Source organism: Branchiostoma lanceolatum, chromosome 17, assembly GCF_035083965.1.
Source record: "Branchiostoma lanceolatum isolate klBraLanc5 chromosome 17, klBraLanc5.hap2, whole genome shotgun sequence".
NCBI lineage: Eukaryota > Metazoa > Chordata > Leptocardii > Amphioxiformes > Branchiostomatidae > Branchiostoma > Branchiostoma lanceolatum.
The window spans coordinates 10,196,604-10,213,620 of NC_089738.1; the positions used below are offsets into that span (position 1 = coordinate 10,196,604).

General features: G+C 41.1%; 1 protein-coding gene across 3 annotated transcripts in view; it reads left to right on the forward strand.

Moving 5' to 3' along the window:
* The window catches only part of LOC136423663 (low-density lipoprotein receptor-related protein 6-like), a 36,285-nt gene that overhangs the window by 11,491 nt on the left and 7,777 nt on the right, over nucleotides 1–17,017 (forward strand). Inside the window, exons 9-28 of one of the 3 annotated variants that reach the window (XM_066411924.1) lie at nucleotides 1,512–1,536; nucleotides 1,711–1,851; nucleotides 2,752–3,041; nucleotides 3,776–4,002; nucleotides 4,355–4,539; nucleotides 5,485–5,691; nucleotides 5,920–6,078; nucleotides 6,471–6,673; nucleotides 7,709–7,905; nucleotides 8,410–8,600; nucleotides 9,347–9,556; nucleotides 10,181–10,306; nucleotides 10,934–11,056; nucleotides 11,579–11,701; nucleotides 12,251–12,364; nucleotides 12,768–12,883; nucleotides 13,216–13,260; nucleotides 13,498–13,601; nucleotides 13,854–14,013; nucleotides 14,192–14,842. In XM_066411924.1, coding sequence (XP_066268021.1) covers nucleotides 1,512–1,536; nucleotides 1,711–1,851; nucleotides 2,752–3,041; nucleotides 3,776–4,002; nucleotides 4,355–4,539; nucleotides 5,485–5,691; nucleotides 5,920–6,078; nucleotides 6,471–6,673; nucleotides 7,709–7,905; nucleotides 8,410–8,600; nucleotides 9,347–9,556; nucleotides 10,181–10,306; nucleotides 10,934–11,056; nucleotides 11,579–11,701; nucleotides 12,251–12,364; nucleotides 12,768–12,883; nucleotides 13,216–13,260; nucleotides 13,498–13,601; nucleotides 13,854–14,013; nucleotides 14,192–14,374 — 3,129 coding nt within the window. In that variant the 3' untranslated portion in view covers nucleotides 14,375–14,842. Of the gene's footprint in view, nucleotides 1–1,511; nucleotides 1,537–1,710; nucleotides 1,852–2,751; nucleotides 3,042–3,775; nucleotides 4,003–4,354; nucleotides 4,540–5,484; nucleotides 5,692–5,919; nucleotides 6,079–6,470; nucleotides 6,674–7,708; nucleotides 7,906–8,409; nucleotides 8,601–9,346; nucleotides 9,557–10,180; nucleotides 10,307–10,933; nucleotides 11,057–11,578; nucleotides 11,702–12,250; nucleotides 12,365–12,723; nucleotides 12,884–13,215; nucleotides 13,261–13,497; nucleotides 13,602–13,853; nucleotides 14,014–14,191; nucleotides 14,843–17,017 lie in introns of those variants that run through there. The other 2 variants (XM_066411923.1, XM_066411926.1) reach the window with 2 other exon arrangements.

The window sequence follows — 17,017 nt, forward strand, 5'->3', positions numbered from 1 at the left end:
AGCGTCTCACTTGATTTCCCCTGCACCCGAACACAGGATATTCGTCTAAAGATTTTGAAATGCGGCGTTGTTTTGTCAAGTCTGAACAACATTTTATAGTCGGCAATTGGATAATTTGAAAGTCCGTCTTTGTGTCTGACTTTACGCTGTTTTATTTTTCTAGATGATAGCAAAATGACAATTTCTGGCAAGTTTGTTTTCAAGCTATACGTGGACGATTACTGATAAACATTTTACACCTTTTTTGGACTGTAGAAACATCCATTGTCCAATTGTTAAAATGCCCAGGAAGACCGTCTCCGAATAACAATAGATATAAAAAAGGCCATTGTTACAGTGTCTGCTAGCTATGCAAATCATGGTCACAAATACACACTACTCGCGAATTGAACCAATCAACACTCATGCCGATATTCAAATTCTTTTTCCGTTGGAAATTCAAATTTAATTTCTCATTTGGTGGCCAAGCTTGGTAGTGTATGGACCTGTATGTTCTTGCTGCAGCGTTATCGTCTTACTCACTCGGGGACGGACAGTTTGACGGAACCCGAGTGCGCTTCGCCATGATTCTAAAACCAGACTGAGGAAAACTGCGCGATCAGTTGAGAATAGTCTTAACTACAACTTCCTGAACCCAGCCAGCAATAAGGAATACCTCGGCGAGTGGACTCTAATGCTGCATGGATTTGGATGTGCCCCCCCCCCCTTATAGCGGGACTTACAACTGTATATCAAGGAATAGCGGTGGTTTTGTCAACTCGGAAGGCAGGCGGTGCCCAGGGACAGGCGAAAGAGCTGGCTGCTGGGGTGGTATGCCCGAAGGAAACTACGTCGTTGCCCACCCCCACCCCCTCCCACCCTTCTGAAGAGGGCTACGGGGCCTGAGACTTTTGAAGGGATGAGGGCTGAGTGAGGAATGCAGATCTCAAGATAAAACAGAGGCGTGTTGAGTGGACCTGAAGACCTAGAAGCTGAAGACGGAGCTAAAATAGGACTGACTCAGCAGCTGGCGTTGGAATAAAATACACGAATTGAAATGATACCTGAAATGCTGAACATTAAAGACCCAAGCACAAACACATGTATGTAGTACACACAACAGAATTAAAGGGAACTTAACTGAGCTTAAATAAAGCTTAAAAATAGATTTTTACAACAGATTTACGACGACCAAAAATTTGGTTTTAAGCTGATTTTACCGTGCTTAAACGTCGCTTAAATGAGTGCCACTACGTACGGTTTACGGAGGCTTAAATGCCGCGTATGTCTCTAGATTTAAGTAAAGATTACGATGCTTAATCGTAGCGTAAAAGTTAAGATTTAAGCTTAGTTTACATTGCTTAAACGGTTGCTTAAATGGTCCCACTAAGCACGTTTAAGCACATACCTAAAGATAGCGTAAATATAACATTTAAGCCCGCGTAAGTATTACGTAAAGGGACGTAAAGAGTGCCAAAACGGATTCTTTAAGCATGCTTTAAGAGTGCTTAAAGAGCTGTTTTCGTCCAGTGCACCTCTTTGGCTTCAGTTTGCTGGGTAAGACATCACTAGCAAGTTCTAATGTTCTATCATTGGCATTGCCAATCATGCATGTATGGCTGCATTTTTATTCTTTACTCTTACCATGTGTTTCCTAAAAGCAGTGTAAACGTGTGGTGACGCTAGGTTAATGATATCAATAACATTTTATATGTTTATACATGTACTCAGGTGATTACATATACTGGACGGACTGGCAGAAACGCAGCGTAGAGCGCGTACACAAGACCACAGGAGAGAACAGACAAAATATAGTGGATCAGCTTGTTGACCTCATGGGGCTTAAGGCAGTGAATGTACAGAGAACGGAAGGTATTTAACGGAAGGTTTTTAAAATCTTGGTACAATAAAATTTGCTATGTTAAGATTATAATTATTTAAAAAATGAAATAGCCTTCTCCATGGGCCCTGATAGTCATAGCTCTCATGATCAGAAGTTACAACAAGGCTATCCGTCTAGTACGAAGATGTCACCTGCTTTATACCTTAAAGGGTATAAGACACCAATGACATCAACATTAAGAATGTCCGGAAATTACATAAAACATAATACTATTGTTTGATAACATAGAAAGTTTCACAACATATTCACACTTCGGATGTTATTGAACATCGAATCTTGAAAACATCATACCTCCAGCTTTTCATTCTTCCCACCAGGTAATTACATTAATCAGTGACTTGCCAGCTCATGACGTCACGAGAACATAGCAGCCGATTTGGAACTTTGCACAACGGTTCGGAAAGAACGTTATTTTTACAAGGAAACGAAATAGATATTGTTGTGTCCTTTAATTAAACGTTATCACGATAATCAAGCACCGTTTGATCATCAAATAATGTTTTTCGCAAGCCGTTGTGTAAGGTTTCGAACCGGCTGCCGTGTTCATTGTGACGCCATGAGCTGGCATTAGTCACTGATTAATGTAATCACCAGGTGAGAACATCAGATAAGAATAAAGAGCTGGATCCATGGAAGTATGGTTTCTGATGGTTCGATGTTAGATAACATCAGAAGGGTGTGTATTTGTTGTAAACGTTTATATTCCTTCAATGATGCTATTCCTATTTCAGATAATAAGAAAATGTTGTATTTTGGTGCCTTAGGCCCTTTAACAGTGATTCTCACTAACGTTTCGATGGTTGAACTGGCAACATTTATGACTCGTATATTCAGTACTAATTCAAACAAATCTGTTACCACTTCCTTAGGCTGGAACCCTTGTGTTGAGAACAACGGCGGCTGTTCACACCTCTGTCTGTACCGACCCACCGGAGTGTCCTGTGGCTGTCCCACGGGCATGGAGCTCCTCAACCCCGACGGGCGTACCTGTGTCGTTCCCGAGGCCTTCCTGCTCATCCTGCGCAGCAACGATATCAGAAGAGTATCAATTGAGCCCCAAAACCACGAAGACTTGGTCCTACCGATACGTGACATGAATGTAGCGAGCGCCTTTGACTTTCACGATAACAGGATCTACTGGGCGGATGTCAATTTGGATGTGAGATTAGTTACTGCTTGTGTGGCTTGACTACATAAATCTAACAGTTATTTCGTGATTTTTATGCTTGAATTAACACCTCCAATGTTGTGCACGTACAGGCATACTCAGATATGTTTTAAGTAGATTTTGACTCCTATGCTATATATATGGGTTTGCAAATGAGTGATACGGGACTGCTACTGATTATATGGCATATGGGGTACTTCTCCTCGGAATAAGTCATCTTTTGGTAAAAATTTACAAAACATGAAATATGCCCACGGGATATTGGTTTGTCGCTTTCACATTTTCATGAAAACACGAAGGCTCAAGACAAGTGTAAAGAAAACGCATGATGGTGATAACGATAAATTGATACAACTCACGGTGCTTTTTCTGTTCTAATCGAGTGAACATTGAAGGTTTATAATTGTGGCCATCTTCAAACGTTCAAACTTTATTATTTCATTGTCAAATTTACTTTGTAGTCATCGAGACTAAATCGTGCTGATTTTACAGTATATATATAAATCAATGTATCTAAAATATAATCAGAATCAAAACGACAAAGCATTATACAAGATTATCGAAATCTGTCGACATCAACAATACCACGTAAACAAAGAATTTTGCGAGCATTACATGGACGACAATGTCCTTGGGATAAATGTCAATATTTGACGAGATCTTGATCATGGGGGCTTCAAAAACTTTGACTCTTGTACCTAACCTTTCTCTCTCTCACTCGTCAGACCATCAGTCGAGCTTTCATGAACGGAAGCGGTGCCGAAAAAATCATCCAATCTGGACTTGACAAACCACAGAGCCTCGCTGTGGACTGGGTTGCCCACAACTTGTTCTGGACGGACACGGGAACCAGACGGATCGAAGTGGCCCGGCTGGATGGCTCGTCGCGAAAAGTGCTGATCTGGCGGGACTTGGAGAGTCCCTGGTCCCTGGCTCTAGACCCAGCATTCGGGTGAGAGGGGTTGGCTTCTTACGTCAGAAGAAAGGGTATAATAACGCCCGTCAAAGAAGATGCTAAAAGCACAGGTCACATAGTAGTTTTGTTTCCCTTTTCACAGAATGAAGGGTGTGTGTGATTACAATAAAACTGGACTCAGGTACGGAACTAAAAAGAAAATCAAATGAAGAAGAAAGCGTTTCTAGTTGTCCCCTTCCAACTCATTATATTAGAAATTCCTTCAAGTTATATAGCCTAGACTGCCTTTGTAATCTGACCTGCGGTGAAAGATGAGTAATTAATATAGTTGATATTGATGATATTTACAGCTTTTTAGACGATTCATGTTGCTGTTCCATCCATGCAGGTCCATGTATTGGTCTGATTGGAGCAGTGAATCTAAGATTGAGCGAGCCTCCATGGATGGGTCAAACCGGGTCGTCTTAGTGGACAGGGTGGGTCGTGCTAACGGACTGACCATAGACTACCAAGAGAGACGACTGTGCTGGGCTGACATGGAGAAAGCCCTGATAGAGTCTTCTAACATGCAGGGTACGTGCTGAATTTTCTTTTAATGATTGCTAAAGACTAAAGGCTACATTGTGTGCTTTTGAGCAGGCAAATTGAATATTTGTAAAAAAAAAGTATGCAAAAGACATAATGGCAATGGTTTCATCTCACCAAAAGTCAACTGTTTGATACCCTGATTACCATTAGATCTCTCTTAATTCCAAAACTCTTAACTGTAAAATATTTCTGTGATTCATTGTCCAATATTCTATATTTCTCTATGCTGTTTAAGTAATTAAAGATGGAATATGTCATTTAATTCCGGCTTGCAACATTACCTACCCATGTTGATATCACCCTGAAATTATTATATTTGATACGACCATAAACTATAAACAGAACCAACGCAGACATTTCAAATGTTGAGATATTTTCTTAAACAACTCTAATTTAGTATTTATAATGATACACCCTTTATTAAAGAGAAATCAAGAAGGTGTAAGTGCAAATCGTTTAGTAGACTGTGAACAAGCAAAATACTCTTTTCAGTAGGAAACCTAACAGAAATCCGTAAATCCATGAATAGTTTCATCATATTGGTAAGTCACTGAATAGAAAGACTCTTTTTTCACACAACCAAAAGATGTATTCCACCGACGTTTCGGTGATCATCTGTCACCTTCTTTAAGGCAATTCTGACTGGTTCACATAGTAATGCAGCACAGGTGTCGCTGCTTATACATACATTTGGGACCGCATAGTGATGTCATTCCCTTTGATTGTACATATGTAAATACTTTGCATTTGCGTTTGCATCTCACTATTATGTATAAGCAGCAACACATGTGCTGCAATGCTATGTGAACCAGTCAGAATTACATTGAAGAAGGTGAAAGATGGTTATCCACACGTCCGTGGAATAAATCTCTTGGTTGTGTAAAAAAGAGTATTTCTATTCAGAAATCCGTAAACCTCTACTCTTTACAGGTGATGATCGTCGCAGGGTCATATCGGACAACATCGTCTTTACCTTGACGCTGTACCAAGACTACGTGTACTGGACAGACGTGGTGGCGCCTGGCATTAAACGAGCCAACAAGGAGACGGGGGAGAATCGAACCCTCATCCATGGTACCAATTACGATAGGGTGGGCATCAAGGACATACTAGTGTTACACCACTCCAGACAGTCGGGTAAGATTGTACATGTAATTAAAGTCTAAGTTTTGCTAAATATCCCGTATCCTCATGTTTTGGTATGATAAGGACGGCACTCTGATACGAGTTCAAAGTCGTTTTCTAACATTCTCGCTTTCAAACTTTCATTAATTTATTCATACGTCTGGTCAAAAGAGAAGATTTCTGAATATCAAATCCTACGTATGCAATGGTTGATAAAACTACGTTGTTTGTCCTATTAAGGATCTAACAAGTGTGCTGTTGACAATGGTGGATGTCCCCATCTGTGCCTGGCCACTGCGATGTCAGCGTCTACATCTGCTGAAGCTCCTGTGGATCTGCCTGTCAGATGTGGCTGTCCGTCCCATTGGACACTGGACCCCGACAAGAAGACCTGTCATCGTAAGTTTGTTGGTTTACTAGCAAGGCCATGGAGAACTTACAATTTCTGAATTGCATTCTGATTCAAGAGCCGCGTGAAAACCCACATTTTATTACATTCGTCCATAAAGTTGTGTTTATTTGTATAACTCATTTGGTACGTAGGTAGGGTTCGGCAGGAGGAGAAAAAAAACTAGTGAGTGGGTTTTGGGCCCCTTCACGGCTTTTCACGGAAATGCAGCGGAACTTCCGATTTCAATATCTCGTGATTTGGACAAGCTACGGTCGTAATTTCTTGGTAGATAGCTCTTGTAGTTGAGAGTATGTGGTGTAGGTTTCGCCCCCTAGTTTTATATAATGTTTCACTGTAAAATGTGATGCTGAGTATCTCTTCCCTCGCCTCCCTCCGCCAGCCCCAGACTCGTTTTTGCTGTTCAGTCAGAGGAAGAACATCAGGCGCATGGTGTTGGACGAACAGCAGAGCCCAGACATCGTCCTACCGTTGCGGCAACTCCGCGATGTTAAGGCCATTGACTACGATCGTGTGGGGAAACACGTTTACTGGATTGAAGGTCGCATCAAACAGTTGAGGAGGGCAGCAGGCAATGGCACTGATGTAAGTGTTTTAATTGGTCAGAAATTACCCATGCAATGGCAGCGAGTGCTGAATTGCTGAAAGGTTTACAATCACATAATACACAACAGATACATATTTGTTCCACACTTGATGACTTCTGAACTTCCACAAGTGTTCCAATGTTTTATCATGTTTTGTTATTTTCATCACTACGATTCAGGACAGAACTTCAAATATGTACCATAGTGTTCACTGACTTATTAGGTATTTACTATCACGTGACTATGACGTAGGCATTGTCCACCATGTTGGATGGTTGAACATGTAAGTTGCCAGGGATATGTAATCAATGTAAGCTGTGGACAAATTATGAATTTTAAACTTTGTAAAATTACTCTTACGATGCCGTGCCAAATAATTGCCTTACCAAATGATTGCCTTCGTCGTAGGCAAAAGGGTAATACTATATTTTTGGTCGGAATTTGTGGAGTGATGCTATCGGCGATATAACTTTTGATGCCATGGACGGATGATGGTGATTTTTGAAAGGTAAGTTTCTGTTGGAGAGACGAAGGTCAAGTTGGAAGATGGGTCTTCTGGGGGGGTCCTTCGGTGCTGCAGTGGACCTTTTGTGTTTGTCGGTTTGATTGTTGGTGGCATAACTCGAGATAAATTAAATGGATCATGATGAAATTTAGTAGATTGTTAGGGGTCGGAGAAAGAAAGGTCGAATTCGAAGATGGTTCTTCTGGGGGGTTCCTACGGTACTACAGGGGGCATATTTTATGTACATTTTGGAGGAGGATAACTCAAGCAGGGTTTGGTGGATCTTAGAAGCAAGTACAAACGATTCTATGCAAATCAGGTCCTTCTTTGCGAGATTAATAGTTTTACAGTTGGACTAGATTGGAGTGGCCTCCCTGGCCACTCCTCCCAAAATTTAGACATTTTGAACATTAGCACACCTAACGTATGTGTGGAAACCACGAGATAATTAAGTAACCCGGCGACTGTGACGTCACGTACAAGCACCCCATAGTCATGGTTTGATGTGTCCTGTGTGTTTATCAACAGGCCGTGAGTGTTGTGTCGAACCGTGACGGTCTGTTCAACCCGTACGACATGGCTATTGACGAGTACTCCCGTCACATCTACTGGACATGTTCTCAGACCAACACCATTAACGTCACACGCATCAGCGACCTCACACCGGTCGGAGCGGTGATTTCCGGCGGACAACCACGTGCCATTGTTGTAGACCCAACCAGAGGGTAAGGCCTAGGGGAAAATGTTCTATTTTTGGTTACCTGATTATTTTTCTTTTCTGACATCTGAGTGAAAAAAAGAAATGGTGAAATCGCTATTCAATATGTTCTCCTCATTTCTCGTTGCAATAGAAAAAGTGACAAACAGAAACGCCAACCTAGGTCCCCAATGACGTTGACACCCTGCTATGTTGACGTCCGAACATCTAAAAGAAAAGGAAAATACCATCTCTGTCTACCGGCACTAACGTTTAGTCCGAATATTAATTTGCCTTGGTCTAAGAGGGTCGTTCTCCGAGAATGATCAATGTACAAAGGGGAAATATACGTATACAGGCCATCAAGTTTCCCTGGTCACACCTACTTGAGGGATTGTTGAAAGTAGCGTAGATATACATACTTTTTTTCAAGCATAGATACATTGACGCGTAAGATCGTTTTTAATGGCATTTCAACTATTTGTGTTTTTTTTTAAATCTTGAATGTCCTCCTAGCCTGTTTCCGTAATAGTTACATGTTCTGGACCAATATGGGGAACACTCCTACTATCGAGAGGGCCGCCCTGGACGGAACAGAACGTCGAACACTCTTCAATAACAATGACATTAAGCGGCCAGGGTCTCTCGCTGTCGACATAACGCACGGAAAACTGTACTGGACAGATTACGGACTCAACAGGATCCAGAGTTCCGATCTGGATGGTAAGAATGCGAAGGGTGATCAATATATCATTAAGTTCTCAGCCTCTCCCAGAAATAAGGTACTCAACTTAAATGCCATTGTGCAGTATGAAGTTATATATCAATAATATATCAATATCAAACAAATTTCAAATCATTGTGTTCATTACTGTCCAGTCGACGCAATTTTCAAAATCAGTGGATTACTGGCTAGAATAACAAGGGGGAACTGTGGTCAGAGATTGGTGGGTCATGTTCCCTTTGCATTGACCATGAAATTTATGAAGTCATCTCTGAGGAATATTTCCTTCGTATCTTAACCAAAACGTATTTGACTTCCAGTAAAGGAAGTTGACTCACACACCTCAAGTCGCCGCTCAGTTGTCCATGTTTTTCCCTTCTCTCTCACCTAATGTTGCTGGGTGTCTCCTGCAAAGTAATGATCACAATTATTTGAATTTGGTAGACATTCATAAAAGGATTTTTACTTGGTAATTATGCCCCGAAATTTGAGCCGTTTACCTTATTTCGAGGTGAGGCTGAGAACTTATTGATCACTCTCTTAGGTTCTCATGTTTCCTTGAGTGAAGCGAGGAAAGTTGTGTCAAGTGCCTTTCTTGAGGGGACAACATCAGGGCATGACTGGGGATCGAACCCAAGACCGTTTGCTTCAGTACCAAAGCACAAACCATTACGTCACACGATGACACAATAAGTACATAATATCAAGTACATTACCGGTGTCGACACATTGTTTTTCTGCACAGGTACTAATCGCCGGGTCCTAGTTGATCTAACGATCGGGAGTATAGTGACCATGACCATATATGATGACCATCTGTACTGGAGCGACAGCGTCGATAAGATAATCGAGCGGATCGATAAGCTGACAGGCGGCGGAAGAACGAGAATTCAGTCCGGGCTGTCTCAAGTGAGCGACCTTGTTGGTGTTGAAAGCATGGACACCAGCCAAATGAGTAAGTCTCCAACTTCCACTGTATGGATACGCGTTGGGCAACGGGTGAGCGACTAAAAATCATTGGTCACTGGATTCTTTGGAGAAATCTTGCAGACCTCATTGAAAAATCATTCATAGCATTGAAACACCTACAAAATTATTCTGTGTTCACTTAAAAGATTGGTGACCGAATATTACGCCAAAAAGCAGTTACTCAAGCAACTGGACTTGATTTTGAAAACGGTCCACTACTTTTCGTCATTGACACCGACCAAGATTGGTTGATCAGCAGGTCTTTAACCGCGAACTATTACTAATATAAGTTTAGTGATAGACTTTTAGTTTAGAAACTCTGGTGTCTTAATTACCTCACCACTGAACATAAGCATACATCGTGCTCACAAACGAATATTTTTTTTACGAAATCTTGCAGTATTCCCTTTTTGGGTTTCAACGTCATTCAGTAGTCCGTTACTTCTTCAAATACCAAAATACATACTAATGTTCAAACAAGAGTTACTAGATTCCTTGTTATTATAGACCCACAGGAAATGACATATTTTGAATTCTGAATCTTTCACAGGTTGAAGTGCACAGCAGAATGTTTGACCATTGACACTGTGTTTATATTTCCCATATCCAGAGAGACATCCTTGTGCCACTGACAACGGGGGCTGTTCGCACATTTGCATCGCGACAGGAGACAGTGGTCGGCGGTGCTCGTGCCCGGTACACCTCGTCTTGCTTCCCGACAAGAAAACCTGTGGCGGTCAGTACACTTTATGTCTGCACGTTTGTTTGTCATGGTCTGTGTCCTTAGCTACCCGAATATTGTTGAGTGGTAGGATGTGAGGGTGAGGGTGGTGTTGCCGGAGACAGACAGCATTGGAAGGTTGGTTCCTCAGGCTGGCAGAAAATACATCGATATTAGACTGAACAACTTTAATGGACAGAACTAGTTAGAAGTTACCAACACAAGCTGATGTGGTACGCTGAAAGCTACTGTATATATATATAGTTTAAAAAACTCAATACAATGGATACATTTTTTTTAAATCTAAATATGTCACCAAGGTATGATATCTTTGGTTTCTTGCTTATTCATGACTGATAAGCTATTACTGTAGTCAGATAGAGCCAAATATTGTTATCAGAGGTAGGATAGGCTAGGCGTTTAGGAAAAATCTTACTATTGTCATCCAAACTATTGAAAAATGCAAAGATGCTCCGTTTGTAGCATGTCCAGCTGTAGTCATTGAATGACGCGCGCGCGTGTCTGTCTGTGTATGTGTGTGTGTGTGTGTGTGTGTGTGTGTGTGTGTGTGTGTGTGTGTGTGTGTGTGTGTGTGTGTGTGTGAATGCATATCATTTATCAACGTTCCCTATTTATTTCCAGAGCCGCGAACCTGTGGTCCTAACGAGTTCACGTGTAGAACAGGTGAAGTTGTCTGCATTCCTTTGTCCTGGAAATGTGACGGTCTTTCGGAGTGTTCTGATCGCAGCGACGAGGCAGACTGTAGTACGTACAATATTACCTTTATGTCATCTGTTTAAATTCATATTCCATGTTTTATATTACATCTTTGTTTCTCATTCCATATGGGTTTTATCCTACAATGCTAGAAGAAACATAACGCACTACCAGGTTCCTTTCCTGGCATTCGTGGACTTACCGAATCTGCAGTTCTTCGCTAAAAGTCACACATATTCTTCGACATAGACACCGTTGTTATATTACTTGTTCTCACTCTTTCATCACTTGCTTAGAATTGTTAATCTAGTTTCGTTGCTCGGTACAGGTGGCAAAATATTTTCTTACGGAATTTGTTTGGCAAATGGAGCAATGTTTGACCATTTTTTAATGTGAGTTTGTTTGTTTGTGCCTTTAGTTAGGCTCGAAAATGCTCTATTTGGTCATCAGGGCCGCTTTTCATAGAGCTCGAGTTGGGAGGAGTTTCAAGGGGCCAACATAATAATATATAACTAATGCTTGGTCACCTAAGATGACTCAAGATAACAATTTGCGTGTGCTCCTGGACAGCCAGATGCAGGGACGACCAGTACACGTGTGATAATGGAGATTGTGTAGACGCCAAGAACGTCTGTGACGGCAATGTGGACTGTATGGACGGGTCAGACGAGCGACATCGTTGTCACAGCACAAGTAGGAATCTCCTCTCAATTGGTACCTCTGGCCCCCACCCGCCCCAACACACGTACATTTCTTTTACATGCACACACGCACGCACACACACTGACACAAACACATACATGTACACATTAACACACACACATTCACAGTTGCATAAAACAAACACATACACAAACACATACACACACACGTATGCACACACAAACACACGTGCGCGCGCAGACAGACACACTTGCTCACAAACACGTAAACAGACACGCACGCACGCGCGCGCGCACACACACACACACACACACATGTACACACACACACACACACACACACACACACACACACACACACACACACACACACACACACACACATTATATATACATACGGGCGCGCGCGTATGATCTAAGTCCGGTTCGGCTAAGATATCGAAGTAGCATTTTAATTCAATTCATGCTATTTGAGAATGAACGACGTTTCTATTTCTACCTGTTGACTTTTACAGGAATAAATTGTGAACATGAATGAATAAACTGTGAACATGCCACCCTGTTTGTATTTTCACAACAGTGGAGTGTACGGACGACCAGTTCACGTGTGACAACGGACATTGTGTGGACGCTGAGAAAGTCTGTAACGGCGAAGCTGACTGCACGGACCAATCGGATGAGAGGCAATGTCACGGTACGAGTAAGAACTGGCTTACTATAGCTACTCTATCGCCCTTTCCCAATTCACAACAGGTTTACTACAGGGTCTAGGAAAGGTCGTGGTAAAAAAATGCGCCCAGCGGAAATTACGCATTCAAGGGGTTGTCAGGAGATAATACAAAATTTGTAATACCTACACACTACATCTTGATCCACAATTCGTTGTGGTATATGTCTAACATGATGGGGTCTCTGGTCTCCAACTTTTTATTGATTCACGTTGTTGTATAGACGCACGCAAAGCTGTTACACTGTTTATTAACAAAAATACCCTGGACATCTAGATATTGGTCCCTAATAATTTACTTTACTTTATTCCTGATACTTGTGGAGCTCCATGAGGATTTAAAGACAAACGGTGCCCTTATGTCTTCAAGAGTCATTATCCGAGTTTCTTGACACCCTTCTGCGGAACTACGACAGGAGGTTACGTCCGGACATGGGGCAAACCACCGTAAACATCGGGCTGATCCGGCGCAGAGTCATCGGACTTGTACGTAAATGGCTCTACTATCAATACCCTTGCTAATGATAAACTCTAGTATATACTCTCACTCTTATTTTCGTCGATGAATTTCAAAAGTTAAAGTTTCCTTACGCATATAGTATAGGACGTGCAATTTTGTGTCGAGGCAAGGAAGTATAAGTCGTTGTGTAGGGCCTAATATCAAAAACAGCGGACAGCTGGTGTTTTACGACAACTGGATATACGGCCTTCTGATGTCTTTCCTCTCTTAAGCGTTCGGTAGCTTTAGAGCCCTATCTAATTGGACGATTTATATATATGTAATTAGTATACAGTCATGAAACGGCTTGTTTTTACAGGACACTTCAAGCGGTCTTCTTACCCTGCATACCTGGATCAATATGGTATGTTTGGATGTTTTAATCATAAGTTTACTTGTATATGATAGTTCACAACTCGACGAGCGAAAATGTTCCAACATAATATAAGATTGGCGGTCAATTGGTATACATAATCTATGTGTATTCAAAAACATTTAGAAAAAACATCATATCAAAACTGTTTGAGTGCATGATATGTAGTTTTTCCAAAATGCGAACACTGTTTTTCAGAAAAATAAAACTTCTCCATGATACATACAGGAATGGAGAGACCAGCGGTTAGCAGTCAGGGCTAGCCAACCGAAGAGGCTGCTGGAATTATCCGCGCAAGATATCTGGATGCCAGACGTCTACCTCATATCAGGGTACAAGGATTTGTTTCTCCCATTCGTCTTGTGTTTTATCTAAGCATGGGTTTGGTATAAAAGGCGTGAACTCAACATTCATTTAAAGATAGGTAAAGCAGTCATCCTCAATTGAGGTGAAGGGTAGGTCAACTGGGGAGGAAGCATGACGCTTTTCCAACATTCTGACGATTGTTCGCAATATATATACGACTGAATGTTTTTGTCATCTGCCTCTACTTACAACACTATTCTTTATTTGTTTTCCTTCAGTGTGAAGGCAGATGAGATGCCGTTGCCCCTGACAACAGAGGCGTCCATCTTTAGTGACGGAACCGTGCGGTATGTCGTTCCCTGGACCTTCACTGTGCCCTGTAAGGTACGGTCCAAGTCGGGCTGGGACTGCCGAGTTGTGTTCCAGTCGTGGAACAAGGTAAGGAGAATGATGGGTATTATTACAGTTAGAGAAAAAGATAGGGTTAATATGCTAAGCTTGTGACCAAGTCTATCGTGGACATGTTTACAACTAGGAATTGACACTCAATATCATCTGATTTCAATTTTTTCTTTAAATTTTTGGTCAAGTTAAATCTATTTCTGTGTCCATACAGCCGGCCGATGAGATAGCACTGTTTCCTATGGAACATTTTTTGGACGCGGAGGAATACAACGGGCACATGCAGTGGAATGTCCAGTCCGTGTCAGCTGATAGCCTGATCACAAACATACGCGACCAAGTTGACAAGTCCAGGGTGATTTTCACACTCGTTGTGGTAAAGTCTGATGAAATGTAAGACGGCTGTGTTCTAGACGTAATATTTTCTTAGACATCTTGTCCTTAAGGTATTGTTTTACAACGAATTGTAACTATGTTTCCATTTCGACTCACTGAACATGTACTGGAAATAAACGTTAAAACAGTCGATCAACAGGAATCAAAAACAAGTTACTGTAGTATATTTTACATTTTTTGCTTGACAAAGAGCCGTGGAGGGGCGTATCAGTGAAATCTCTGTGATGGTTAATGGGATTATGTAATTTTTATGTGAAAGTTTGTCGATGGTGAGTCAAATTCACATTGGCATATCGTTACTGTTGGTTTGTAGGAAGTAACTGTCACGGTTAAGATACACAATATGTAGGGATAATGTAGTGAATAGGAATGTGTAGGAATAGAAATGTGATTGAAGTTTTCAGGGTTTTTTCTCTTACTATTGGATTATAATAGATCGTATTAGGACATATACCTGGTACAAACGATTTTATTGGAAATAAAAGTAACTTTAATATATACGAAGTAAACAGTTCTTTTAGCATGATATATCTCCATAAGACAGCCTTATGTGTGGTCATACTGTTTTGAAACCTATATATTCTATTGAATTTCTTCTCTTTCCTCATAACAGCACCAGCAAGGCTTCCATCTATTTCAAGATTTTTTTTTTTAAAGACGGTATAATGTCAACGTCAACTTCAACCAAAAATGTTGGTCTGTCAGGGCCAGTCTTCAAATTTAAAATGCCAATTAATTTCAACGTTTGTGAAATAGTATTGGCAGAAATCTTTAATCGATTGACAACTGTGTCTAAGTGAGTCTACAAATTTACGAAACCATTTACCCGCGTCACTGCAGCTGCATTATAACGGGGCAAGCGACAATCTAGACGGCAAAACAGCATGCAACAATGTGGGTACCTCCACTTTTTTTTAAAAACTTTTTTTATTGCATTTCAAGTATAATACAGTACATGTAGTAGGAAAACAAAGGTATACATAAAATGTAGACAGTGTAAAGACAAAAACCTAAATAATATTCCAGAACAGTTTGCAAAACGTGTTTCCTAATTCACAAGATAATTGTGTAATGTTCCCCATTTCCCAATATGTTTTTTAACCTTTTGACATTTCTGTGCTATAATGAATTCTAACTTACAACGGGTTCTAACAAAATCAACAAATCCTTTTAAAGAAACTACTTTGGAGTCTCTACTTCGAAATATATACATTTTTGCAAGTAGTATAAGTGTATTTAGAATAGGTGGGCATTTTCCTAGGACACCAAAAATAACATTTTGCAGGCTCAATCTGCCCGGGAAGTTAACTTGTAGGCTAATCCAGTGTTTACCTCCACTTTAATATCATCATAAAACATCGTCACTCACTGCATCCAAAACTAACAAACACCACACTCTAGCCCTATCAGGACATGGACCAGATGGCTGACTTTTTCGTCAAATGTTTATAAACGTCGCAACTTTGGCGTAGTCACCGTTGTTGATAGTATGGAAGCCAGACTGTTTACATGGCCTACACAGGCCAGTTCCTCGGCTGTAGGGGCAATATGCCCCGAAGGGGATTTTTACCCAGCCCCCCTTAGTTGGGCCCTGCATGAATATTCACGTGGGCTGAATTCAAATTTTCTTTGGGAATCAGTGATCTGGTGTATATCCTGACAGTCTGTATTCCAGGCTACGTTGTTTACTTGTCGACTGGTGCGAATAATACTCATTTAAGCACCACCACGACTCTTGGCTCATGGTTAAAGATTAATTATACGAAAGCCCAAAACAGCAAAGAGAAAAATTTTCTTTAGGCCATTTCCAACGCTTCCAAACCCATTTTCCGACACTTTCAAACTCATTTTCAGCCGCTCCGAGGCAGAATTCCAACCCTGCCGAGACAAGAGTCCAACCGCGCCGATGCAGGTTTAAATGGGTTAGAAATCGCCTGAAGAAGCTGTGCCTCTTTGCCATTTTGGGCTTTCGGATAATTAGGGTCCAAGGTACAAGAACCAAATTACGGGCAGTACGTGCCAGATAATCTAGTCCCAGCGGGGCAATCATACTTGGATTTTAGTGCACAAGGGGTCCACATTTCGGAGTACCGAGCTTCATACTGTTAACAGGACGACGTCACAATGAAGACGTTAGTGTTTGCGGTGCTACTGCTCACATCAACGGCTGGAACTTCCGGTAAGCTTTGGCAGATAAGTCCTTTTCTTTAATGCATGTACGCGCAAAGGCCAAGACAGCGAGGCATGTAAATACTAGTATTGAAAACTTTGAAAACACCAGACCTACTTTGACCGATTACCTCAAGGACACTATATAATATCCTTGTATGTTATGACTGATATCCATTTGGTGATAACACATAATTTTGTTCATGAGGGAAATATGCTGTTTATCTATATACTTTGGAATGGATAGTGTTTGGACTTTTGGGGCTTGAAAATATTGTTTCATAGTATCAACTACAACAGAAAGATATATGTCGATTGAAACAAAAGAATAGAATATCATAGTTTTTCGTTGCAGGGGTTCTTATAATACAAATATTGTTGTTTTCTTTTATTTGGCCCCTAACCTTTGTATGGCCTAGCGTTATGCATACTATGTAGCCTCCTTTGCAGGCTCTGCGAGTCGGGCGTTTTTCTC